The sequence below is a fragment of the Delphinapterus leucas genome, chromosome 9, assembly GCF_059928025.1.
Source record: "Delphinapterus leucas isolate spDelLeu-1000000601 "Yukka" chromosome 9, BTC_Dleu_Yukka2, whole genome shotgun sequence".
Classification (NCBI taxonomy): domain Eukaryota; kingdom Metazoa; phylum Chordata; class Mammalia; order Artiodactyla; family Monodontidae; genus Delphinapterus; species Delphinapterus leucas.
In genome coordinates this window covers 25,166,137-25,193,949 of record NC_143137.1, presented here as the reverse complement: position 1 = coordinate 25,193,949, position 27,813 = coordinate 25,166,137, and the positions used below count along the sequence as shown (strand labels likewise).

At 38.3% G+C, this 27,813-nt stretch overlaps 1 protein-coding gene across 1 annotated transcript in view; it reads right to left on the bottom strand.

Moving 5' to 3' along the window:
• The window catches only part of LOC111182370 (metabotropic glutamate receptor 8), a 161,282-nt gene extending 133,727 nt beyond the window's left edge, over positions 1 to 27,555 (bottom strand). The window contains exons 1-2 of the mRNA XM_089917075.1: positions 26,629 to 27,555; positions 6,935 to 7,075 (exon numbers count right to left, since the gene is read on the bottom strand). Coding sequence (XP_089773201.1) covers positions 6,935 to 7,075; positions 26,629 to 27,555 — 1,068 coding nt within the window. The remainder of the gene's footprint in view (positions 1 to 6,934; positions 7,076 to 26,628) is intronic.
• Between the last annotated feature and the right edge of the window lie 258 nt (positions 27,556 to 27,813).

Below are 27,813 nucleotides of genomic sequence, written 5' to 3'. Positions count from 1 at the left end.
AATCGCAAAAGGTTTAAGAATGTACAAAACACCGTCCCTGAACGCTGAACACTGGGAAATACTATATGCTTGATTAAAATAGATGACTGCTGGTGAAAAATGTGCTCAGTTCACAGCATAAATAATTTCCTGTGAGCATTTACTAATGGGCTTCTTAGAATAACAAAAACGTTAAATTAAAAATCAGTTATAACCAACAAGGACCTGTGTGTATAGCACAGGGAACTATACTCAATATTTTGCAATAACCTATAAGAGAAAAGAACCTGAAAAAAATAGATATATATGCATGTAAACTGAATCACTTTGTTGTATGCCTGAAGCTAACACAACATTGTAAATCAGCTATACCTCAGTAAAAAATCAATTAAACAAAACAAATGTGACCTATATATATTATATAATATATAAATTACATATATAATATATATATATTATATAACTGGGAATTCTTTCAAGTGGATATGGCCCATTAATAATAAAACATTTGCAAACTGCACTACAGTCCTGGGGCAGAGACTGTGGCTCTAAGCCAAAGGTCAGGAAAGAAGTGAGAATATGATAATCCCACAAGCAGGACGCAGTGAGACATCTGAAAACTTGTGGCCTCGGAAGCAGAGGTCAGTCGGTGGAGGGCTTTAGAACCAAAAGCAAGCCAGAGTTGGCTCATACCTAAATGGCAAAGTCAGAGACCAGCAATGTAAGTAGGAATGAAGAAGATCCAAAGATCTTAACACTAAGTGGGGTGAGCAGATTAAAATCCATTAACTGGGGGATGCTACTAACACTGCAGCAGTGATCGTACAGCAACCAGAAGAGATCTGACACATCAAAAGGTCTTGATAATTTTTCAGTCGAAGTTTGATAATTAACTGTATGTGGAGTAGAAGCCAGCTAACCAGACACTTAAAAGCAGAATAATAACTGAGGTCCCCAAGCTGGAGAAAGGAGTGTATGAACAGACAGGACCTGCAGAGTAATACAAGTTTTAAGTGATTCTGTCCTTCAGTCTTCTTCGTTAGGGCTCCTTAAAATGCCAAAAGCTGTGTTCCAAAAGAAATCAACCCTCAGTTAAATCATATGGAAAACTAACGTGTGGCGATCAGCCCAGCCTTTTCACGTGACAACTGTTGACAAATGTCCTGATGATGCGTATCAGCAAACGTCCTCATAACTTTCTGCTTTGTAAGCCAATATTTAAATCTACATGTATGTGTTTCTATGTGTGTGTATCAATGAAAACTCACTCATGAGGTGACTAGTGGTTAAAATATCCCATTTCTGACCAGCCATATGTGCACAGTGGCAACACTGTTTGCACAATAACTTTTGGTCAACTCAATCATCCCTTTAGAGTCCAAGTCCAAAGCCAAAGACTACAAAATTGAAGGGACTGAATTAGGTGGTCTTCTAACTGGCTTCCACAGGGCTGAGGAGTTCTAAGGTCCTTCATGATTACTCGGGTGGGGATAGCAAGCTGGAGTGGCCCTGTGGCCAGAGCCTTGCCTCGTCATCTTCAATGGTTACATCACAAGAGATTTCACTTGTGAAGAGGAGTTTTGGTATTAAAAAAGGAAGGGAGGGAGGGAGGGAGGGAGGGAGGGAGGGAGGGAGGGAGGGAAGGAAAGGAGGAAGGAAGGAAGGAAGGGAGGAGGGAAGGAAGGGAGGGAGGGAGGGGGGAGGAAAGGAGGAAGGAAGGAAGGGAAGGGAGGGAGGGAAGGAAAGGAGGAAGGAAGGAAGGAAGGGAGGAAGGAGGGAAGGGAAGGGAGGGAGGGAGGGAAAGAGAGAGAGAGAGAGAAAGTGAAAATCTACAGATTTTATAGATTATGCACTTGAGGTCTAGGAAGGATAAGTGACATTTCACACCTTCCTGGCACAGATAGGACTAAACCCAGGCCTTCTGACTCTTCCACTACAAGAAGTATTGGTGGCTGCATTTGTGCTTTTATGAGAAGAGTTCTCTGAGGTTTTGATCCAAAAGTTTCAATAGTTCCACTGTTGTGAAACCAGGGCACACCTGCTACTTCCGTTCAGATGCTAGCAGACTCTTCTAAATTAGGAAATGTCCAATGGGGCCAATTTTCTTGCAGTTGCTCTTTCTGTAATATCTCTAATTTGTCAGCCTCTCCCTCGGGGAAGTAAAATTGCCCAGAGATCTGTTTCACTTATATGCCTATCACTAACTCTGTAGCCTTGGACAAGTCATTTCACCTCTAAGCTTTGTTATAGACCTAGTAGGAGAAATTGGGGTTCTGTAATTACATAGAGCAGTATCTCGCACCTTTTTCATAGTACTGGCCTCAAGGAGTCTTTTTAGACACTTTTTTCTAATCTTCACAGTGAAATTTTAATACCCCAGATACACTGTGTATTTCTCTATGTGTTAAATGCATATTACTGCTTTCTGCGTACAGAGAGTACTGCCCCCCAAACCAATTTACATACCCTTGGGACCAATATCACCTCCATGGAGAATGCATGACATAGGGTAATATTAAACACCAGGTACATAGAAGGAATTTAATAAGTAATGAGAATGGTGATTATGGCCAATTTCAGGATGAAGAAGGAATCAAAGAGCAGCACAGTGTCAACATACCCCTGGAATAAAAGAAGGAGCAGTATGTGGATAGAAGATGGAGGCACACATGGGAAATGTTACTGTTTGTTACATATTTACCTGTGTTTGAACTTTACGTTTGCTATTTCATGCATTTTCATAACAATCTTATGAAGGTCTTTAAAGATGAGGCAACTTGGGCGCAGCTAGTATTATGTAAATGAGCTGCTTAAGGTAAAACCGTGGATGGAGGGGCCATCCTTCAAACCTGGGTACGTCTGTCTTTCAAATCCAGGCCCTTTTCATTAGCACACTGTTCCCTAACTTGGCATTTTTAAGATACATCAGCCTGAATTTACTCATCTATAAAGAGAGATTAAGCATTAGGCAGGCGCAGCTAGAATCACCCATCCTGGGCAGTCTCCATGGCCTGTTGATGTCCTTACCCCAATTCAATCCTTGCAACAACTCAGGAACTAGTTTAACATCTTGAAATTATTGTGGGTGGAATGTTTTCTCTCCCTTCTGAAGAAATCACAATATTTCTGTATGCCAATATACAATACTGGTATCTGTGAAACTTTAGAGTTCCTACCAGAATGTGGGATTAAAGCTGTAGGTTCTGAAGTAGAAAGGTGAGTCTTAAATGATAAGCGACTGTAGGGAATGATGCTGAGTGCCCTGACATAAAAGGCAGGGAGGACTGGCAGTCAGATCTGCGACCAAGGAGGAGCATCAGCGGGCCATGGTCAGTAGAGTGGCAGCGTGAACTTCCTGCTGCTTGAATGGGACACAAAGTTCAAGGGAATGATAACAGTGTAAAGCAAAAGATTTCTTTGAGGCTAAGACAAAGCTAAAAATTGAGGCTAAGACAAAGACTTCCCTTGATCCTGAAATGTGTCCTAGAGAAGACAGAAGACCCATTCTGGAAGTTAAAATTAGGCACAGACCCCCCAAGGGTTAGAAGATTTCATAATGAGAGGAGAGCCCTGAGGCCATAAACATTCTCAGGATTTACCACAAGACACCAGAGTGCTGTGTATTGGGAGGGACAGCTTTGCATATTGAAGCTGCAACTACTCATTTGTTTTGTTTTGTTTTTTGGCCTCGCTGCACGGCTTGAGGGATCTTAGTTCTTAGTTCCCCAAAGAGGGATTGAACCCGGGCCCTCGGCAATGAGAGTGCAGAGTCCCAACCACTGGACCGCCAGGGAATTCCCAAAACTCAGCTGTTGTGATGCTATATTTTTTCCTAGAATATTTTCTCTTATATTAACAACAGCAGCTACAAAACCTTGGCTGCCCATGCATACTGAATTGTGCTGGATGAAGTGAAAGGAAGATAGTATCCAGGGCCAAAGAGAAGCCTATCTCCTGGGCAAGCCCACAAAAGCAGAGTTATTAGCATTTTGACCTCTGAGCATTGGTAGGGCCTCAGGAGATCTGCTTCCAGCAGAAGTGCCTAGTTTCCAGGACCCCCTGGTATTAGACCTCATCTTGGGAAACCCCTTCTGGCACATCTGAAAACTCTTCTGCAGGAAATACTCATCCACACAAGAGACGCTGTGTCTCCAGAAAAGTGGGGGGAAATGGCACTGCTGGCTGGCTCTACTATTTTTGTCTGATTAATGAGTTGGCAATTAATATTAAATATTTTATAGGATAATTTACTTCCTCATTTTCCACCTTACTTCTGCCCTGTTCTATACCAACGCATACAAGCTTCAGTTTGGCAGTACATGTAAAAGATGAGCTCTGATGGCTATAATGTAGCTATGGTGTCAAATTAGGTAGTTTGGGGTCTAATATGAACACAAGAGTTAGAAGAGTAGATATTCAGATTTCAGATGGAGCAACACTGAAGTCCCCTGGCCAGAAGAAGGACACAGATAAAACACTCCCGACACAATCACAAAGCCACCACAGCAGCACATATTTATCTATTGCTGCACGACCTGTTTGGCAGAAAGCAGGAGCCCTTCTACACTCTTTCCTAAGGTATACAGAAGCACTTTAAAAGCAGGAAAAGACTATGCAAATGGCAGTGGGCACTATCCATGGATCAGCAGCAATACACTTAAAAAAGACATGGGTTCTAGTTGAAAATAAGCTCAATTTGATTCAAGAGTTGATACAGTTTCCAGATGAAAACTGATGTGATCTGAGTATTCATTAAGAAATTCATGGAATAGAGTTCCCCGATATAAGTGATCTGTGCTATTCTGATCTCTGCTGGCATACTGTCATTCTTGTCAAAAGATTTTCAAAAGGGACTTACTGAACATGTGAAATTGGAAAAACCAGAGTATATATGAAGGACTTTTGAAGGAAATAAACACATTTAAAATAAAACTAAAATTCAAAATAATTGTGGTGGCTGTCCTCTGATATGTAAAGGATTAATTGATTGCCAGGTGGAAGATGGAGAATTAGTCTTGAAGTTTTATAATCCCATCAGTATAAGTTAAATAGAGATAAATTTTAACTCAACCTAAGGAAAGGATTAGAGTCATCACTGACAACTGCTATAAATTAGCTTGGAAGATAAGGAGCTTTTAGTCACCGGAGGTGTCCAGACATCAGGTGGACATACATCGGTTGGCATCAATTCTTGGGCAATTGAATTCAGTGAGTTTTAAGATATCTCGCAATGCTGACACTGATTTGTACATACTCCTTCACTGTCCCCTTTTTCACATTGATACATATTTACGAAATATTTTGACCAAAGTTTGCAGCCAGTCTTTAGACATGACTACCTTGAGAATCTTCATTAGAGTCTAATCTGAGATTTATCCTGTGGCCTTGGACTCATTAGTATCATATCCTCCAAACCCGAACCTCTTACATAGCTATGGTTGAACAGTGTTGATGAAGGAAACAGGTAAAAAGCCATATAGAGATATTCTTAAAATTCATACATGTCAACATATTGAGAAAATTCCCCTTTTTTCCTATGGAGACACCCACAAGCAGTCCTCCTTGGTTAGGGCATGGGGCATGGGAAGATCAACACTGCCCGTAGGAGCTGCCATGGTCTCCATGGATGTAGGGAGACTCAGGTGTCACTAAAGGCAAGCTCAGTGGAAAGCTTAGTATGCATTTCAGGGCTCTGCTGTCCATTCAAGTCTGCTACAATATGACCACCCACCACTTCCTGGTTTATCCAATGTTAAATTCTAGTAGTCAATGATGTACACGATGAACTTTGACATGATGACGGGAAAGTGGATTTGAATTAAGTGGTCTTAGCAAGACTTCTCCTTGAGAATTTTAGAATGGACAAATCCATAGACGACCAGACAAATATTTGTGGAATCTTTCTTTCCTGCAAGTGGATTGTGATGAGAATGGCTCTATGTGGTATGCCTTTTATCCTGTTGAGGGAAAGTTCCCATAAGGCCACCACAGGAGTATCAAGATAAACGATAAATGCCTCAATGGACAACTGTGTTAACTGTGCGTTATAGGATCAGATTCAAGGAAGAGTGGGAAATTAAATGTGGGCAAAGGCCAAGGAATGTACAAATGTGAATTTAGAAAACATTCAGAAGAATGTGGATAATTAATAAGAGAAATAATTTTCAGTCAATGTAGTAAAACTTTAAGTGTTTATGGAATGGGATATCCCAGTGGGAAATTTCTCAGCTTTGGCTGTGAGTTAAAAAAATACATAAGAATGCCAACAAGGCCAAGGAAGAAATAAATGGGAAAGAAATTGGTGGCAAGATCACATATGGGGTTGGATCTAGAAGAAAGTTGAGCACATCGAAAAGACTGAGATAAAACAAAAATTTGAGATCCTGAAAAGGAAAGAAAAAAAGCCAGTATAAGAAGATAAATCTCTAGATTAAGGATCTTGATAATGCCACAGAAGTGAAAAGTTAAAGAAGGACTTTTCTCCATGTGGATTAATAACTAATACCGGAGGATGGGAGAAGCAAAGAATTGGGAGTCATTCATTTCTCTTCTCCAAAAGCAGAGAGGTAGAAAATGGGTCGTAATGGTCTCCAAGCCACTATACCCCTTCCCAGAATAAGTGAGAGAATAAGATGGGCCTGATCAACTGTATATGCAGCTGGAATAAGATAGCTCCTGGCCAATCACATTCTCATCTGTGGCTGGTGGCTACTTTGTGCAGGTGAACCTATAGGCTCAGTACAGATCTCCATATTATTCAGCTAACAGGTTGGGTCAAATAAAACCTAGTATTAACTGGCAGTAATGTAGGAGAACATGATTGACAGAGTGCTATCTGCCAATCTGGGCCATGCCCAATCCCTCAACACTTGGCCTCAACTCATGACACTCCAGCCTCTTGTGCCTCCCTCTTAGTGCTTGTATTCATCAGGCCCACTACCCTGCAGGACTGTACCATCCAGTATCTGCTCTGGCTTATCAGGTTATGGCTCTGCCTGATGCCCAAAGCTCGTGATACAGCGCTGCAGACACCAGAATCTATAGCTGCAACACAGGCATAGGAAACCTTGGCCATTTCCATGCTGACTCTGCACTCCTTAGAAACCAAATAAAAGAATGAGAAAACATTTATCCTGATCATGCAAACCACACATTCAAAGTTGATAAATGAATGTGAACTTGGGTGAAACCTGTTTCTAGGTTATGAAATAAAGATGAGTAGAAACATTGAGAAAGTGGGTAGTGAGTGGAGGGAGATTTAGAGACCTTGTTGGTCCACATTAAATCTCAACCAACCTAAATGCATTAAATACGTATGCTTGAACCCACTCAGATAATCCAGGATAATCTACCTATTTTAAGGTCAGTTGATTGGCAACGTTAATTCCATCTGCTATCTTAACTCCCCTTTGCCATGTAATATAACATATTCACAGGTTCCCGTGATTAGAATGTGTGCATCTTTGAGAGGCCTTTATTCTGTTTACCACAATTATTAGCCATTGAACTTTTATGCCATATATCCAAGGAACATTGGCTTATTTTGATATATCTTTTCTTATCATTTAAATTTGCACTGTAAATTAAAGTTTTGTGCCTTAAATATATACATAAAGTTGTATTAAATTCTTATAGCAAACAATTTGAAGATTTCAACCTTTTGTTTGTTATTTACATTCACCTCATAAATCTAGTCTTATGAACCTAGTATAGAGTTGCCTGACAAAATACAGGACACCTATTTAAATTTTAATTTGAGATAAACAACAAGTAATATTTTAGGATGTCACAAATATTGTACAGGACATATTTATACAAAATAATTATTCACTGTTTATCTGAAGTTCAAATTTAATTGAACATTTGTATTTTTATGTAATAAATCTGGCAACCCTACCCTAATAACATTTTTTTAAAGTAACTTTGGGAAATGATGACTTATTATATTACTGAGTTGAGATGTAAAATGGAATAGTTTTTGCTTATCAGCACTCCACACAGAAACAGAATATTTTAATATTATAAATATTAATAATTTTCCTTCTATACATATTAACAATTCCAAATTTCCTTTCTATTCTAGGGCACTGAGATTTCAGAATGTTATGATAAAATTATATTTTAAAATATAGAGCTCTTCTTTTGACATTATGATGCATGCGGTATTTCATTTCAATAATGGGAGAGATGACTTGAAGGGGTCCAACTATTCCAGAATAAAGGCAAAATACTGGAATTGTGGAATAAGATATGAAAAAGGGAATGTAAGTTATTGGGAAAATGAGCAACTGAGTTCATTTGTAAGTTGCGCTTCACTCAAATACACACTAATGGAGGAAACTCTGAACTAAAAGAGGAAATGGAATTATTTCTCTGGAGAACTGAAAGAGAATTTGTAGGATCATCTGGTAAGACCTCTTGTGGGAAACTAAAACCCAAATCGAATGCAATTAACGATGTCAGAATGGTTTCAAATAGAAGCTGAAGTTTGTTCAGATTTTTAAATGACTGAAAATAAATATTTGGTTAACAGGATTAAGTAGGAAGCATGTTGTTATGGCACATGGGACTAAACTAAGCAAGCATCTACGTCTTCCTGATACAGAGTATGGAATCAGTAGTGGAGCGATGAGAATGAGAACCCTTTGGTAAAATACCAGATCATATAGAATAGCTTTAAATTATTGTAATATTCTGAGAAAGGACATGTGAAACAATGTGAAAAAGAGGCCATGCTTTAGGAATTTATAATATAAGGAGTTCAAAGTGAAAAATGTCATGACTTACATATACTTAACTTTAAGATATGTTCTGGAAATGATATTAACGTGAATTTCACTATACATTTTCCCATTGACTAACATTAAATTGAGGCTGTTTTTCTTCAGAAAATATATTGTTCATGCTTTTTAACCATACATTGGAAACACAGCAAGTTTTCAAGAATCACACAGTTTAAGAGTATTTTCTGATCGAACATATTATTAGAGTGTAGGGAATAGGAAAAAAAAACTTATATGCAAGTGTTATAACTTCTCCTCCTCTTCTTAGAGTTGTATTACTGTCATAAAAATAGTCATAGGGCTTCCCTGGTGGCGCAGTGGTTGAGAGTCCGCCTGCCGATGCAGGGGACACGGGTTCGTGCCCCGGTCCGGGAAGATCCCACATGCCGCGGAGCGGCTGGGCCCGTGAGCCATAGCCGCTGAGCCTGCGCTCCGCAACGGGGGAGGCCACAACAGTGAGAGGCCCATGTACCGCAAAAAAAAAAAAAAAAGTCATAAAAATAATTTTACTTTTAATACAAAATCACATCATAATTGATATTAAATAATTAAGCTCTACTCTATTAAAGCAGATGAAACTGTGAAACATTTAGTGTCTGTTTGGGGCTAGGTCTACACTTAAAGAATAGGGTGCTATAGTTAGGGTAGATTTGTATAACAAGAATATAAATTTAAAATGTCTCAAGTACCCAAATGCATCAGCACAGAAAGTAAGGAAGGTAGAAGATAGAGAACGTCAAAGCCATTCAGGTTGGTTGGCTGTAGGAAAGGAAGGATCCCTATCTCACCATCACCACCATCACCAACACTGGAATTACAGGAAGCAGTACTCTTATATAACAGTCTAATCTTGTCTGCTAAATACTGTTGGTATCCCCATTTTACAGATGCGAGCTGAGGCTTAGAGGATAACGTATGCTGCACATAGTACACATGTGGAGCACAGAGCACTTGTCCGCACCGGTATTCGTCCACCAGCAGCCAGGCTCCATATCCGTATTTGTAACCACTACTCCATGCTGCCTCCATGCAATTAGACTGAACACAATTCAACTGCTCATGGTATTACTTAAAATAGTGTGCAATGTATAACTATTGCACCTTGTGGTCAGTTACAACTGATCCTAAAATGTTCTGCGTGTTAGAAATATGGCCCTTATTTTTCAAAATAAATATGTATTTCTCTTTTTGCCTTATAAGGTTCTCAATCAACAGGAAAACATGGTTATCATGCTTGAATTAAGTTTTAAACTAGAATTAATTTCTTTTCAAGAAAATAACTTTTGTTTCCAGTTACCAAAGGACGTTAAAACACCAGCTTTCTCTCAGGTTCCAGGATGAAATTAGGGGGAAAAAAATCAAATGAGAGAAAAATTCAAATGTAGATAAGGGAACTTAACTGGTTCTTGCTACCAACATTCTATAATTTGTCATGAGAGGGCTGCTTAGTAGACGTAATTTCCTTCTCTCTTCATAAGGCATTGTGGCAGAGCAATTTATGATACTACACTGACTACAGGTACAAGGAAAATGTAGTAGAAGGGATAACGAACTCACTAATGTGAGGTGAAATCAAAATCAGTCTCTAACAAGAGATTACACATTAACTTCTCTGGGGTCACATTAAAGTCTTCCAGCCAGCGGTTCGTGTATTTCTAGCAAGGGAAAAATAATCTGACAGATAAACTAGGAGTAAGGACGAGTAGACTGTGCCAAAGAAAAGCTAGCTAAACTAGCAAAATCCGATGAACTAGGAAATGCCTATGGTCAGCTATACCTTATATATCTGTTTCTTTCAACCAGAGAGGAAAGAAATTTAGAAATTAATGTGGGGGATTGAGTACTGAGTGCCTTTCTCATTTTCCTGCCTAAGATATCTCAGTAAAACTGAAAGAAACATATGGTGTGAGGACATGCCCCATAGGGCTTTTTGGAAGAGTAATTTAGACTCTGGATCATACGTTTGTATCAGGCTATGTTAACGCACTTGATTATGGCTTATGAGACTGATGACTGCCTCAAGCACATTTATCTTCTAAAATGCTTCCTGCATTCATTTGCATCCTTCTCTACATATGCATAATAATTTTCATGTGCATTTGCTTAAAATTAGGTCATATCTCTGAGTGGTTGACCATTTCCTATGTAGCCGGCAATTTTCTCTACAAGAGCATCTCAGAATTAGACAAGGTCTGAGAGAAATTGTGAGGAAATCAAATATCCTGGAGGCAATTACATTCCCTAGGCTCTGACATTCCAAGTGAGGCTGGAAGATAGACCACCTAGTCAAGCCCTATTTTACAAGTGAGGAGGAGATAACTCGCTTTATCAAGGCCACAGAGACCTTAATGGGACAAGAACCATGTCGTCCAAACTATTTTCCCCATTTTTGTTTAAACTCACTTTCTGGCACACATTGACTCAGAATTGCCTTGAAAATGTTTACCACTTTCCTGTTCATCTAATTCAACAAAAACCTTTTTAGCTGAGAACTATTTGCAATGTACTTTGTCAGGCATTGTGGGGCTAGCAAGCAGTAAGAGTCAGGAAGATCATAAAAGAATTATGATTATCATCTTTTCTGGATGTCCAGAGAGAGTATATATCTGTTCTGAATCTGTAATGTTTTGTAAGTTAGAGGACAATTCACAGGTTGGTTGATTTGCTAAGAAAATTGGGTTCAGTTAAGTGAAGGGCTGTGAAAGACTAAGTTTAGGTTTGAGCTAATAAGAGGTTTGTCAATAAGAGATCATTTTAGTTTAAGAAACCTTCATAGCATCTTTGATAACACCTATAAGAATTTTTATTGAGCAATTATTCTATAATTATCAGTTTAAAATCTATCAGAATTCAAGCTCCATGAGGCCACACTGAGCTCAAACAATGCTGTCAGCACTGAGCAGAGTGAAGGTGCTAAATAAAAATTGGTTGATTGAGAAAATATCTAAAAATCAACAAAGCAGAAGAAGTGTGTGGACTAACTTTATGGCAGAAATCCAGAAGACATTCTTGAGGAGCAAAGAGCATCATCACAGAAGCCCAGACTTAGACTAAGGAATTGACCTTGGAAGTGAGAAGGAAAGGATGGGTCCAAGAAAAGTTTCAGATGAATAATATAATTTGCTGACAAAGAAAAAATAAGAGTGAAAGGGAAGAGGAAGTCTATGTTAACTTGAAAGTTTGGATCTCTAAAAAACAGAGATACTGTTGATAGAAAGGAGGAATTAAAATAAAGATTAAGCAGATTAAGCATAATGGAGAAATATAAAGTAGCTGCTAAAAGTGTGAGATCTGTAGTCAAATGGAATAGGTTCATCCCAGGTCTACCTCATGGTAGCAGTATGAATGTAAGAATTATTGACTTAATTTCCCTGTCTCTGTAAAATTCATCTCTTAGAGATGAAAGATCGTTTATACAAAAAAAGGTTAGCCTGGTTTTTGGCACACACGAGGCATTCGATAAATAATGTCTATTTCAAATATGATAAAGTTTGGCTTCAGATATCTTAATTTCACAATCTTGGTTCTGGGTTGCTTAATTTCACATCTTTGTACACGTGAAAGAGCAGGGATTAAGAAAGCAGTGTGAAAAGAATGAGTGTAGCATTTATAGCAGAAGCCACTTGAACCATGACTACTTCAAGGGAGTGGTGCCTGGGAGAAAGGCCAAACTCACAGGCGAGCTGAGGAGAAGGAAGATGAGATCAAGGAGACAAGAAACAAAAAGAGATTGAAAGCAATATAGTTTCTCAGAGTGTACGGGAGGGGAAAATAGCTGATGAGGGTGGAGGGGTGCAAAGCTACATGTATTAGCAATTACAAATGTATGCGCGTTCTGTATATAACATACACTGTAAAATAATAAGCAAAGTAGAAGTAAGTAATTTGAGGGCCTTCTTTGGAGACATGTATTTTATAGTCCTACGGTGCCTCTACTCATTGCCTCTTTTCTTGCTACCTTCTACACACATTTTTCTTTTTCATTCCAAATGTAATTATTCCTTGCTTGTCATTGTCGGTTCTTAACAGTAAGTAGGCAATATAACCAAATGTTCAATAAATTGTGGTGTGATTGGATGTTTTAGCATGGCGAAAGTGTTTTGTTGAAGAAAGGGCAGTGCTACCGTGATAAGCTGCCTGCTGATGTAAATACTTTATGGTTTTATGACAGGCTCACAATCTACCAACACTATTTTCAATTCAATTCAATTCAATTTGTGTGAATGAGGATTTTAGAGAAAACATCTGGCAGGAGAAACACGTTGACATTTAATCTTGCCTGAGAACATGAAATTCTTTACAAGGCTATGTGTATAGGTGTGTGTGAAATGTGTATGCTTGTATATACTCACAAAGGTTATATAGGGAGCTGTATTTTACAGTATCTGGGCCAACAGACAGCAGAAAACATCACATTCCTTGGCATTTTTCTGTAGATACACTTGACTGAGCAAATAACTCGGTGAGTCTAAAATTCCGATGAAAACATTCAACTGATTGCAATTTTTGAACTAAAAAGTTTTTTTTTTCAAAATGAGAACCTGAAGTCATCCTTAAAACAAACAAACAAAAAACCCTACAATTAATATTGTAAGTTTTGATTGATTCAAAACTACTACCTGTGAATAAGATTCTGAACACTGATAAAATGCAGAACTTTGCAGCTTACCTTAAGAAATCAATACATGACTTTTAAAAAATGATTTCAAAGAGAAACAACAATATAACTGAAAATTGATTTATTCTAAGTTTATATGAAAGGTGCCCAAAGTTGCACAAAACAAGATATATAATAAGGAAAAAAATATTGATTGAATTTGGTCACGACCATGACAGGCAGAGAAAATCAAGATTACCCTAAAATTTGCCCAGGATTACCAGAATATAAAATCTGTCTAATGTCCAAATGTATATAATGGCAATGGTGGTTACATATTTAAGTTGGAGTCATAATCATTTAGAAATGATTTGCCTTTTATTAATAAAGAGCTTGCCTTTTTATTTCCACTATCAAAATTCATTTGAATATTAGTTAGCAGAGTTGCTGAAAATCATAGTCTACCAGATATTTCTTGTCCTTGTACTCTTACCTTTGCTTTTATCCACACACTGATTTTTACACAACTTTACTATTTTAGGACCCAATATCCTTCTCCATACTTGGCTACAGGCAGTCATCAGCAGTTTAAAAGAATTGCTTTCTCTCCATCAGCCCAGACCAGAGGGAAAGCTACAGGCTCTTTCTTTCTTTTTTTTTTTTTTTGCGGTACGCAGGCCTCCCACTGTTGTGGCCTCTCCCGTTGCGGAGCAACAGGCTCCGGACGCACAGGCTCAGCGGCCATGTACGGGCTCTTTCTTGAAGTCCGATTAGATAGAGTCCTTGTGGCAGCCACAGAGAAGGTTCAAAATCACACAGAGACACAGACCAAACAGTGCAAGCACCTCACCTCCCACTCTGTCTTCTGTTCCCAATTCAATTGGAAATGAGTCTCTTCTTTCCACTGCCACAAGTCAAGCCCCCATATTTCTCACCTGTATTTCTTCAATAATCTTATCATCGTCTTTTTTCTTATCCTTGCACACGACAACTCAGCTGACTCACCACTGGCAGAGAAATCTCACAAAATGGGACTGTGTTGAGAATCCAGCCATGCTCAGAAAGATTCAAATGTACTCAAGTCCCTCACAAATGAAGTACCAACTTGGCATAAGTTCCATGTCGAATGGCTGCCAATTATCTGATGAGCCTTATTTTGTAGATAACCATATAATTTATTGCTCTCACTGGGAAATACATTTTCAGAGTAAAAGGAGTGCTATTAACAACGGGGCAAATCGGGACATATGGTCACCCAGCTCTCCCTGTGATGTGTCAAACTCAGAACTGCTCTTTAGTCACAGATTTTACACACAATGCCCTGACTTACCCTTTTCTGAAAGTTTAAACCCACTGCTCCTTTTGCCTGGAAGATGGCTTCCATCTGTTTCTCTCTACCCTTTGAGGTCGATTTAATCCCCATGTCCTCATGAAGACTTTCTCAGTCTCTCAAGAGGACAGGCTCCCTTCCTTCTTTCTCCATTCCTGGCCCCAAGATTTCATTCTAGGCACTTCGCCTGCATTATGTTCCTCTGCTTTGTACCTGACCTCTATGTGCTTGGGTTGGCTCCATACTTGACCCTAAACAACTTCTTACTCATCTTTGCATATTTCTAAACACCAAGCAAAAGTCCTTGTGTATAGCAAGCATTTCAAAATGCAATCACCAGCAGATAATTAAATTGTGACCCTTAAAAATTATTTATTTAGTAATGGCATTAACCCTAAAGAGGAGGAAATTCATAAACCATTTGTGACAACCAAAGATCTTGAGTCATTTAAACAAATTCAAAATCACTCACGCGTTTCTGTATCTAAAAGATTTTCTCAAGGTACATATTACACACCCAAAGTCCCTTAGAGAAGGTATATTCATGTTGTCTTAGAAAATTTTTCCTGAGACTTTCACTTAAACCATTCTATATGCAATGATTTCTATTTTTATTATAGATTAGTTTATTAAAAAAATAAAACCTAAGTATTAAATAAAATTAAAACCCTGCATCACCAATCTCCCTATATCCTAATGCTATTCTATAGAGTTAACAAGTTTGAACAGGTTTTACTATTTATTTATTTATCTATATATTTTATATATCTAGTTTTTTATTTGCCGCTGTTTAAATAATGCACTTATATCTCCTGAGTTACCAATTTTAGATTATATTTGTTGACTACTCCCAGTAAAAGGTGAGTGATTGAGGTCCTTACACAACTCCCCTCTCTATTGCCCATCCTTAAGCACCTCTCAATTTTTTAAAAATTATATTAATACTATTTTTAATTTATCAAGTTTATAATATTTACATTCACTTCAGTGGATAAATTAACATTTCTGTGTTTTGTTCCTAGATTCCTTCTAAGTGTAAGACCAATACAGAAAGCAATTTCAGTATTATGGCTACTAAATATTATTCCCTTCAGATTCATCCAAGTATCATGACTGGACTCACAGAGAAGGGATAAATATAATTATTAAAATCCTGCCTTTTAAAGGGTAATTAGACACTAGGGTCTAATATATCTTTTACAATTGCTTTTAAAATTTCTTCGTTTTTTTCTAGGTCATATGCGATTGCCAATGTTATCCATCTCATGTCAGATATGCTTTTTCATTTTGTTGGATTATACCTAGAATAATTCATAGATAAGCTACGTAGGCACCAGGTTTTCTGAGCCACATTCATTTTTAGCCTCACATTATAGTTTGGCTGGTTCTATAGTGTTACTTTTCCCTCAGAAAGTCTTGGCTCATTGCCTTCTAGAATCCAGGGAGGCACATGAGGTCCAGTTTTCATTCCTTATAGGAGTAGTCCCACCCCAGCCCCCAACCAAAAAAAAAACTCATAGAATGTTCTCTTGGTTAGTAAAATTTTACTAAGATGTGTGCCCCTTTCAGTTTTAAGAGCTGCCTGTCTTCAGTTTGTGAAACTTTTCTTTTTTTTTTTTTAGATAATTTATTCCCCTTCTTGTTCTCTTTCTTCTTCTCAGATGTTTTTTAGATATATGTTGGGATCCTGGGTCTAGCTTAATGTGTTCTAAATGTGCCTCATATTTTCTTTTTTTCACTTTTCTCTTTGGTTTTACCTTTTATTTTATCCTGCATCACTCTGGTCTTTAGCCCTAGGCACCCCATGTTTAAGATGTTCAGCTTTTTATTTTCACGTTCATAATTTTAATTACTAGGGTCATTTTCTTATTCTCTGATTGGTCTGTTCCATGGCCACCTATATATATATGTGTGTATGTTCAATATTCTCTTGAATTTTTTCTTGAAGAGATGCTAATTAAAATTCTATTTAAAAAATTCTCTTACATTTTCTGAATCACCTCTGGCTTTGTTTTTATTGTGTGTGTGTATGTATGTTTGTCCTTTTAAATTATGCTATTGGGTTTCTTCAGCTATCATGACATCTTTGGTTGTTGATGTATAATTATGATTGAAGGGTCAGGTTGATCGATAAGGATTACTGGTGGGGTGCATTTTCCTTGGATGGACGGGCAGACTGTGGACCTGTGTAAATTAGTGAGTTTCATCTGACTGGCTTCTCTTAAAGATGCATGGATACAGGCAAGCAAGCAGACTGGGGACCCACCCCTGGAGAAACTTATTCTAAGAGTGGAGAAATTTATTATAGTTCTATCTTGTATAGAAACTGCATTTCCTATTTCCCACCTGTCTATGGCTGTCTGAAATAAAATTACTTCAAATTCTGCTGTTTTCCTTCAATTGCCTTGTGCCCACACTAGGAGCATAAGATAATCTCACCATCAGATAAGTCCTATTCTTTAGAGTAGAATTCTGTAATTTTAACCTAAACTCTCTCTACACATAAGGTTAGAGCAGAAGGGAGAAGCGAGGGGACCAACTGGCCCAGCTATTTTGAAATTCAGCTCTTTAAATAATTTTCCTGATGGTCACTTCAAGGCCTGCTTCAAGTCTTCATGTTGACTTTAGGTTTAGAAATTATTTGGTATTTTCATAGTAAGAATCATTTATGTCTCTTGAGCTGTTCTCTCCCTCTTTTAATTTCTCTGTAAGTCAGGCCCATTCCACCTTTATTTTTCAGGATTTTCTCAAATTGTTTTACCTACTGTTGGCTCCAAAAATATACAGGCATAACTTGTTCACTGCACTTTATTTTGTTGCAGTTTACAGATACTGCATTTTTTACAAATGGAAGGTTTGTGGCAACCCTGCATCAAACAAGTCTGTTGGCACCATTTTTTCAATAGTGTTTACTCACTTCATATCTCTGTGTCATATTTTGGTAATTCTTGCAATATTTCAAACTTTTTCACTATTATTTGTTATGATAATCTGTGATCAGTGATCTTTGATGTTACTATTGTAATTGTCTTGGGACACCACGAACCACACCCATGTAAGACAGAGAACTTATATCGATACATGTATGTGTTCTGACTGCTCCACCAAGCAGCCCAGCCATTCCCCTGACTCTCTCCTTCTCCTCAGGCCTCCCTATTCCCTGAGACACAACAATATTGAAATTAGGCCAGTTAATAACCCAACAATGGCCTCTAAGTGATCAAGTAAAAGGAAGAGTTGCAAGTCTCTCACTTTAAATCAAAAGCTAGAAATGATTAAGCTGAGTGAGGATGCCATGTCGAAAGCCAAGAGAGACCAAAAGCTAGATCTCTTGTGCCAAACAATTAGCCAAGTTGTGAATGCAAAAGAAAAGTTCTTGAAAGAAATTAAAAGTGCTACTCTAGTGAATACACAAATGACAAGAAAGTTAAACGGCCTAACTGTTGATATGGAGAAAGTTTTAGTGGTCCCCATAAAAGATCTAACCAGCCACATCATTCCCTGAAGCCAAGGCCTAACCCAGAGTGAGACCCTAACTGTCTTATATTCTATTAATGCTGAGAGAGGTTGGGAGGCTGCAGAAGGGAAGTTTGAAGCTAGCAGAGGTTGGCTCATGAGGTTTAAGGAGAATATTGGAAGAAGATGCCATTTCGGACTTTTCATAGCTACAGAAGAGAAGTCAATGCCTGGCTTCAAAGCTTCAAAGCACAGACTGAATCTCTTGTCAGGGACTAATGCAGCTGTTGACTTTAAGTTGGAGCCAGTGCTCACTTACCATTCTAAAAACCCTAGGGCCCTTAAGAATGATGCTAAATCTACTCTGAAGCCGTGCTCTGTAAGTGGAACAACAGAGCCTGGATGACAGAAAATCTGTTTACAACTTGGTTTACTGAATATCCTAAGCTGACTGTTGACGCCTACTGCTCAGAAAAAAAAGATTCCTTTCAAAATATTACTGCTCATTGACTATAAACCTGGTCACCCAAGAGCGCTGATGGAGATGTACAAGGAGATTAATGTTATTTTCTTACCTGCTAACACAACATCCATTCTGCAGCCCATGAATCAAGGAGTAATTTCGACTTTCAAGTCTTATTATTTAAGAAATATATTTCATAAGGCTATAGCTGCCATAGATAATGATTCCTCTGATGGATCTGGAAAAAGTAAATTGAAAACCTTCTGAAAAGGATTCACCATTCCAGATGCCATTGAGAACAGTCCTGATTCATGGGAATAGGTCAGAATATCAGCATTAACAGGAGTGTGGAAGAAGTGGATTCCAACTCTCATGGATGACTTGGGATGCGAGTTCAAGACTGCAGTGGAGGAAGTAACTGAAGATGTGGTGGAAATGGCAAGAGCAGTCAAATTAGAAGTGGAGCCTGAAGAGATGAATGAATTGCTACAATCCTGTGTTAAAACTTTAATGGCCAAGGAGTTGCTTCTTATGGATGAGCAAAGAAAGTGGTTTCTTGAGATGAAATCTACTCCTGGTGAAGATGCTATGAAGATTTTTGAAATGACAACAAAAGATTTAGAATACTGCATAAATTTCATTGATAAAGCAGCAGCAGGGTTTGAGAAGATTGACTCTGATTTTGAAATAAGTTCTACCCCGAGTTAAAAAGCTATCAAACAGCATTGAAAGGAAGAGTGAATCAATGAGGCAAACTTCAGGGCTTTCTTATTTTAAGAAATTTCCACAGCTCCACCCCGACCTTCAGCAGCCATCACCCTGCTCAGCCAGGAGCAATGAAAATCAAGGCAAGACCTTCTGCCAGACAAAAGATATGATTCTCTGAAGGCTCCAGATGATAGCATTTTTTTAGCAATAAAGTATTTTAAATTAAATAATGTACATTCTTTTAGATACAATGCTATTGCACAGTTAACAGACTACAGTGTAGTATAAACATAAATTTTCTTCACACTGGGAAACCAAAAATATCTCTGTGACTCGCGTTATGTTATTTGCTTCATCGTGGGGTTCTGGAACAAAACCTGCAATATCTCCGAGCTATGCCTATAATGACCCTCTCTCTCTGTCTCTCTCCCTCCCTCCCTCCCTTTCTCTCCCTCTCCCATCCCCCTTTTCTTCCCTTATTTTCTTTTCCTTTTCTTTCCTTCTTCTTTTCATTTCATTACCGCCTTAGAGGCAATCGATATATATGTTTGTGCCAGCCCATATCTTGAACCAGAAGCCAGACTAAGTATTCTTTATATTTCTTTTAATGATGCAAATAAATCTGCTTTGCACTCATTTTAAATAGCCTGGAATTTATACTAATATTTGGTTAAATATTTATCTACACTTTGGGATGGGTGGTACTAATCCATGTGATACTGTATTTAGAGATTTAAAAAAATATTTCCCAACCCAAAAAATGTATATATGGTTACAGCCAAAAGGAACTATTTGCTTGCCATCTGCTCTTCCTGGCACCCTGTGTGCTCCATGAGATATAAGCAGCTACTGAATCATGGAAAATGCAATTTGAAGTTACATAAGTAAATTAGTCACTGTGTTCTGTACTATGAACAGTCTGGGATGTCATTCAAGTTCTGCCTATATAGAAAAAAAATAAGTCTATTTGTATGGTATTCCTGCTAAGCATTTTGAAATAAAGTCATGGTCACTATGTCTCAGAAGATATTCACATTTTGGTCTTAATCAAATCTAGTTCTACAGCATTTCAAAGATATTAAGAAGGCCAAACCATTTTAGTGAGATATGTGAACTCTAGGACTAAATTCCCAGGTTGACTATCTAAACTGTCTAATTGATTAAATTATTGTAACTTGGGTATAGAAAATTCAAATCCTTTGTAAATTCAATTTCAATTAAAGAGAGAGAGAGAAATGTGCAAATACCACAATCTCACCAAATGTTTCAATTAAGTATCCCCAGGCCACACAGCTTCATCTGAGCCCCAAAAAAGTGGGATCATGGAATCTAAGCAAGGTTCATGGAGCAAATATTTCTTTGTGCTGTCCAGTTAGATAGGCATCCCCTCAAAGGGTTGCCCTAAATGTGTAAGTTGGTAATATTCTGCAGCAGTAATATGTAGCACAAAGGGAAAAAAGTAATAAGCCTGGCTAAGGCAGCCTTCTCTAGAAGAGCTACTTAACAGATTTGCCTACACTGTGCCCTAGAATCTCCTTAATTTCATTTTTTTCTTCTATACCTTCACAAACATATCATTTTTACCGAGTGCATAAATGAGATCCTATAAATGTTTTCTTTTCCAGTTTTGTTTTTCTTTTTCCTTTTTTTATTTGGTTTTTCCTTCCAGAGTTGATTGTAACAGGCTGGTATGATTAATCTTGCCTGGACACAATCCACCATAATACCTGAAATAGTTCTGTAACCTGAGATTCCTTTAAAGGAATCAGCTTCACATGACTGTAAGTGAACAAGGAAAGAAAACGCTATAAGGTTTACAACAATTACAGACACACAAGATGGTTACTGATCATTGTTTCCATTTCCCTCCTTTCCACAGAAATGGAGAAAAGTTAGGAGACAGTTATGGTTGGTCTGATCTCTTCTGAAAATTACTTCCATTGCTATCTAGGTTATATTGACACTCTTACCACAGGTTTTCAGGCTGTTCTTTTCTCATCTGGACTATTCCTTAAAGCAGGGATTTTATTATTGTTTTCAGAACTACCTCCCACAACTCTTGTTAGAGTTATTCAACTTTTCAATTTTAACCCAAGTATTTCAGCAACTGCTTTCTGATGACACTTTCCTCTCCTCTAGTATTTTCTGCTAAATATATGGAGGCAGTTACGTTACTGCCTCAGGAACAACACTCTCTTCTCTTTCTACCTAGTCCTTCAGATTCTTGTCTCCATCTTTAACTTTTGTAATCTTGTGTGCTCTACCCTCAGGCAAGCCGCTGTGTTTGCGAAAACATGTCTGGTTGGGATGCTCCACAGACAGCCGGAGAAATTGATGCAATTATCTGGATAATTTTAAATGCATTCAATCATTAAAGAAATATTTTTGGAGAACCCATTCTGGGCACGGTTTTATGCTAGGTGTCAAGGAGATGATGGTGAGCAAAATAAAATAAGATCCCTGCCCGCGTGAAACACAGCCTAATTGTAATAACAGACAGTATCTATTGATTGCCTATTATGTGCTAAACATGCCTCATGACTCATAGCATATAACTCTCAGCAAAACTACCATGAGGTATCTATTAATACAAAAATACACCATAATGAGACGAGAGGATTTTTTAAGTCAGTCATCTTCCTGCCCTTTCCTAGATGGTATGAACTCAAGTCTGCTTTAGTTTGTGAATAGGGCTGGGCACAGATGGCAGGCAAATGCTTTATGCTGCTTTATATCTGAGTTTGCATTCCCCAGGAAATGTATTTCTATCTGCACAAATTTAGCCTCTTAACTGAATTTTCTCAGCTAGTTTAGCAGAGCTGCAGGATTTGAACCCACATCCTCCCACTCCAGAGCTTATGCTCTTCCTTACTCCACTCATTCACCTTATAATTGACAGAGTAAAAGAATAAGGGAGATACTTTTGACATGGCAAAGCACCTGGAAAACAGCATCAATTCTCCTTTGTGTTTTGTGTATTTTAGACAGAACTAAGGATAGCTATTAGAATTCCTTTTCATATTTCTCCTTAAATATTTAGCAGTCCTATATCAGAATAAGTGATACTGACAACATTTTTAAAAAGAAATGTATTTGGCCCATCATTCAAAGGAGAAAACTTATTTTTCAGAAAAAAAAAAGTCGCAATGGGGATCACAATATGATGACTATATAAGGTTACCATTATGCCATATTCTAACTTAAATAATAAGCATTTTTATTATTATAATATGTCATTATTGTGCAAGGGACTCTATTTACTCATTCAATAGGTATTTATTGAGAATATATTACATGAAAGTCTCTATGTTAAGAGATGCATTCATTCAGATATATATCAGACAAACATGGCTTACCCTCCATGAACTGATAAAGGATGACATTTGAAGGTGAGAGGAGGTGAGTGTGAGTATAGGGAGGGGTCTAAGATAACTCCAGGTTTTTTATTTAAGCTACTAAATTGAGGCTACACGACTTATCCAGAAGGTGAAAGAAGAAAGGCTGGTTTGGGACATATGGGGTGCTTGACAGTTTGGAGTTTTATTTTCTTTGCCGTTTTGAGGGTGTTTTGTTTTGTTTCCATCCTATGCTCTGGTTGAAGCACTGTGCTCCTTGGAGCTTGGCAGTGTCATAACCTTTGTCTGATTATCTAGACTTTATGAACCCAATTAGAGATGGTAAGATACGTATTTAAGAGATTTCTGCCATCCTAACAGCCCCTAACCATCCCTGAGGATTCTATTCCTGACTATTACATTAATTATATTTTAATTTTTTGTCTTTTCAACCCAATTATGAAAGTTTGAGTTGGACCCTGTCTGTGCCGCAGTGTGTCTGCCCTTCCTTCACACCACCTTTTTATAGGAAAAAAGAAAGTGCATTTAAACTATGATTTAGTAAAATGCCGTAGTAGATATAAAGCTAATAAATGATGTCATTAAAATCCATAGGAAAAAACATGATTCATCTTGATTTTGAAATTGGAAAAAAAAGAATGTGGGAAAATTAAATGGTGTTTTATCATTGGATGGAGACATACTTTGGAGAGTTGTCTGTCCTCATGAGTGCTACAAATGTCCCTTTATAACTTGATTTTACTCAGAGGTTTTCTAAAACATCTGTCTAAATTATTCAACTAATTTTACTTTTTATTCCTACTTCTCTTGGAGACCTGTGTGGCTAGATGGGTTTTTTTCCTGTAGACATGACTCCATGAAACATAATTAAATGCATACTGGAAGAAATTTTGCTCTTCCGTGTTATAAATTCTATGTCACTGATGCATAGTTACAGGATGCACAGTTCTTTGCTTCGCTTTCTCGTCTCACATCTGACTCCTCACCATCTCCCCCTGCCCTTGAGCCTGATCTTCTCCCGCCCTGGAACCTGGCACTTGCTGGTGATGACAGGCATCAGGCAGCATCAGCTGGGAGACAGGCTGTGCCTTTGTACAAGGAAGGCTCGGGGATACTGACTGACATGGTTCAGTAATTAGCACAATGCTGGACACAATGCTCAATAAGGATCTGCTGAATTAATGGCTGTGTGTGTGCTTCCTGACTGTTGCACACACTTCAAGCTGATAACGTGGGGTTAACTGGCTGAGCCTTATAAAGGAGAATGTAGAACTGACCAGCTCTTCGGTCCTCCAAAGTCAATAAAACTTAGAGAAAGCCTGCCTTTAGAGATATAAAAGTTGTATTCACTTTTAATATCTGTGTCAATAATTTTAGCAACATGAAAAAATAAACACTCTCAAACATTCTGTGTATTGTTTTGAGTAATTAAAGATACTTTGACAGAGAATAGCAGGAAGCAAATTTTAACGTGAAGTGTTAGGATGACACATAAGTGTATTACACAAAATACTTCAGTAGCAAATCTTAGCTACTTATCAAATAATAGCTCTTGATGCAAAGCTTGTCTAAATTCAGCAACTCCAAGCCTAACTACATAATTTGAGCACTTTCCAATGTTCTGAAAATTCCTAGAATTAGTGTTCCTTCTTGATTTCTTCACTCATTTCCACATTCAATCATATCATGAATACAAATAAATTCCAATTAACATATTTTATAAATCTGTCTTACAGTGTGTTTCTCTGACTTACTTTGATTGCACAAAGCTAAAAAAGAAAAAAGAATTCTGGCTAGCATTCAGTCATCTCTCTGGAGGCATTGATAGATCCACACCGATAAGTATGTACATACACTCCAGGTTTTCAGATGGATGTACAGCTCCCACAGGCCCAGCACTGGGCAGCCTCCAGCCCTGGCTTATTCATGTGTCCATTTCATCCTGAAACTCTTACTGTCTCCATCACTGCTCCTCAGGGGACAGCTGCAGAGTTCTTATCTGAGAGACAATGGTCATTTGTGGTTTTTTTTCAGTTACCTTAAAAAAAACTTACTATGATGCATGTTTGCATTACTATGAAGGTGCCCAATAGCTTGATGTAGGACCACGATTTTATTTATTCTAAAAATTTCTTCTAAAAATTGAGTCACTGAAAGAGTTCCCTGAATAGAAATAACATCTTATTAGCATTTATATTTGCTCCCCCAGATCCTTGACGTCACAACATGAAAAGTAAGAGTAGACTGTCTTTTATAAAATGTAAAGGAAGAGAAAACAAAAGAAAAGGGAGTTAGATATCAGAACTCAGGAGATTTTGTTTGGTTAAATATTTGTTGTCTACAAGAAAACGAAATAAACTTCCTATGGCCCTCTCTAGATAAAACAATATGTTAAAAAAGACAGTTCTAGGTTCAAACACAAATACAAGTACCAGTTAGGTTGATGTTATCAATAATTCACATAATGTGGACATTTCTAGACACTGAAAAACAATATTTTTCCCTGACTAGTCCAACTAACCATGTCAAAACAGAGCTAATAAACTTTGAGCGACACATCCCTTCCTATGTTAAATTTACAAGGTTGATCCTAATAAATTCCCATCTGTGTATGTCAAGATATAACGTTTTCTAGTGGTTAAGTTTCATGTCCCAAACTGTCTTACTTTATTTTCCCGCCATGAGCATGGTCCTACGTAAAATATTCGTGGACTTTCATCAGGCCATTCAAGTCAAGAAAGGTCACAGGTCTGGAACCCATGGCAAGTTTGCTCTCTTCAGCAGCAGGTTTGCTGAGGTACGTTTTTGGCTTTCGAAGTTGAAGACCACATTGATCGAGTAAGGGATGAATGCTCATACTAATGAGCTCTCCATGCCCTTGTTGAGTATTTTTTCCTCTGAATTAGTTGGCATTTTAAGAGTCATGTGGGACCTTACTTGGAATGTTAGAACCTAGGGAATATAATTCCCCCCCTCCCCGGATGTTTTGACTTCCTCACAACTTCTGATGATGGAGGATGGAATAAGTTCTTCTTCTCTGAGAGAAGAACTTCCTCATATGCACATTAGGGCTGCAGAGCTGTCCCTTTAGAATGGTAGCATTTGCCTTTGTTTTTCAAACTGGTTGTCTCCATCACACCACCCAAACCTTGAAAGTCATGGTTAACGTTAGTTCTCTGCTTTTCTATACATAGAAGCACATACATCCAGTTCAGCATGTATTTCCTTTCACACACAGATGTTCTTTACATGCAGTGTTTTGTGTGGTGAAGTTAATGGAAGATTAGTAACAAAAGAAAATTATTTCAGGAAATTCAATTGATCTTCAACTTCTAAAAAAATATAAACTGCATTATATAATCACCCATTGCTTCTTCTTTCATCCCTCACCACCATCCTCCACATATGGAAAAATAATAAGAATGGGAGCTAAAGAGAAGTAGTACGATGGTTCAGATTGAATTAAGCCACTTAGTTTTTGCTGTTGCAGTTTGCTTCTGTGACTAAAACCATCATAATTATTAAGGAACAGCTATTAAGGAATAGCTTTTTCTGAGCGTAACATTAGAACCGGCAAAGGAGGCATTTGTCACGCACTGAGAAACCTCTGGAATAGCTCAGCCCTGTGAATCATGTCTGCCCTTTCTCCCTTCCTCTTTTAACGTTTGGAAAACTACAGTTATGTTAGTCGATAACAGAACTGGGAAAAGGGACCCAGAAAGTGATGTGAGCTCTGTCAATCTTCCACCTTGCCAAGGAGGACACATTAAAGTGTTTTTCATGGAAAATCAGCCTTAGTCAACACATATTCAGAGCAAAGTGACCTTGAATATATATATAAAACACTGAAGCTTCTTGAGAGAATATAAGTGAACCAAAAAGAAAGAAGGGAAAGCATCCTAAAGGAAGAAGTTAAATCCAGGAAAAGGGTTGGCAATGCATTTCTTGCCACTTACCTTTTCTGCTGACTGGGCTGTACCAAAAAAGATGGGGATGAAAGCTAACCAAATGATGCAGGTGGTATACATGGTAAATCCAATAGGTTTGGCTTCATTGAAAGTCTCTGGAACTCCTCTTGTTTTAATGGCATAAACAGTACAAGTTACCATCAAGAGGATACTGTACCCTAGTGAACAAATGAGCGAGAGATCAGAGATGTCACACTTGAGCACTCCCCTGGCGTTCTCCGGGTCTAGAGTCCGCTGTTCTCCATAGTCAATGATGATGTGCGGTGGGTCCACAACAAACCAGACACACACACCCAGGAGCTGGATGGAGATCAGGCTGAAGGTGATCACCAGCTGGGATGCTGGACTGATAAACTTGGGCGCTGTGACAGATTTCTTCCCCTGCTCAAATATTCGGTGGATTCGGTTTGTTTTGGTAAGAAGGGCTGCATAGCTGAAACACATGCCGAGTCCTAGGAAGATCCGTCGGAAGGAGCAGATGATTGTATCTGGTGCTGCAATCATTAAAAAGGTGATTGAATAACAGAGAAAAATCCCCGTTAGGAGCACGTAACTGAGTTCGCGTCCCGAAGCCCTCACAATAGGTGTGTCGTTATAGCGGACAAAGGTCACGATCACAAAGGTGGTGGCGATGATTCCCAAAATGGCAACGAACACAGGCACCACAGCCCAGGGGGAATGCCACTCCAGTTTGATGATGGGGATGAGCTGACAGCCTGTGCGGTTGATGTTTGGTCTCTGATCCAAAGGGCAGAGTTCACAGGAGAGCTCATCCACCTGGTAGTTGTAACCTTCACAGCGCTCGCAGTGCCAGCAGCAAGCAACTCCTTTCACTGTTTTCTTCCTCTCCCCGGGCTTACAGGGCAGGCTGCAGACAGACGCCGGGTGAGTGTGTTCTCTATTGGCCCACTGCATGTCTTTCACCTGTGGGTATAAAATATTAATGAGCCTTCCATTTGTCCCCCATTTATAATATCCTAATCCTAGCCACAGGTTTGTAATAAGTCACTGAATGCTGACAGTACAGTTTACCATAATAAGAGCCCAGAGTTTCTTTCCCTAATATTGACTTTATGAAAGTGCTAAATGATTGGGTCCAATAAATCATTCACATCATCAACTTGATGAGTGTCATTACGTTCCATTTACCTCCTTGGTGTTGACCAATCTGAC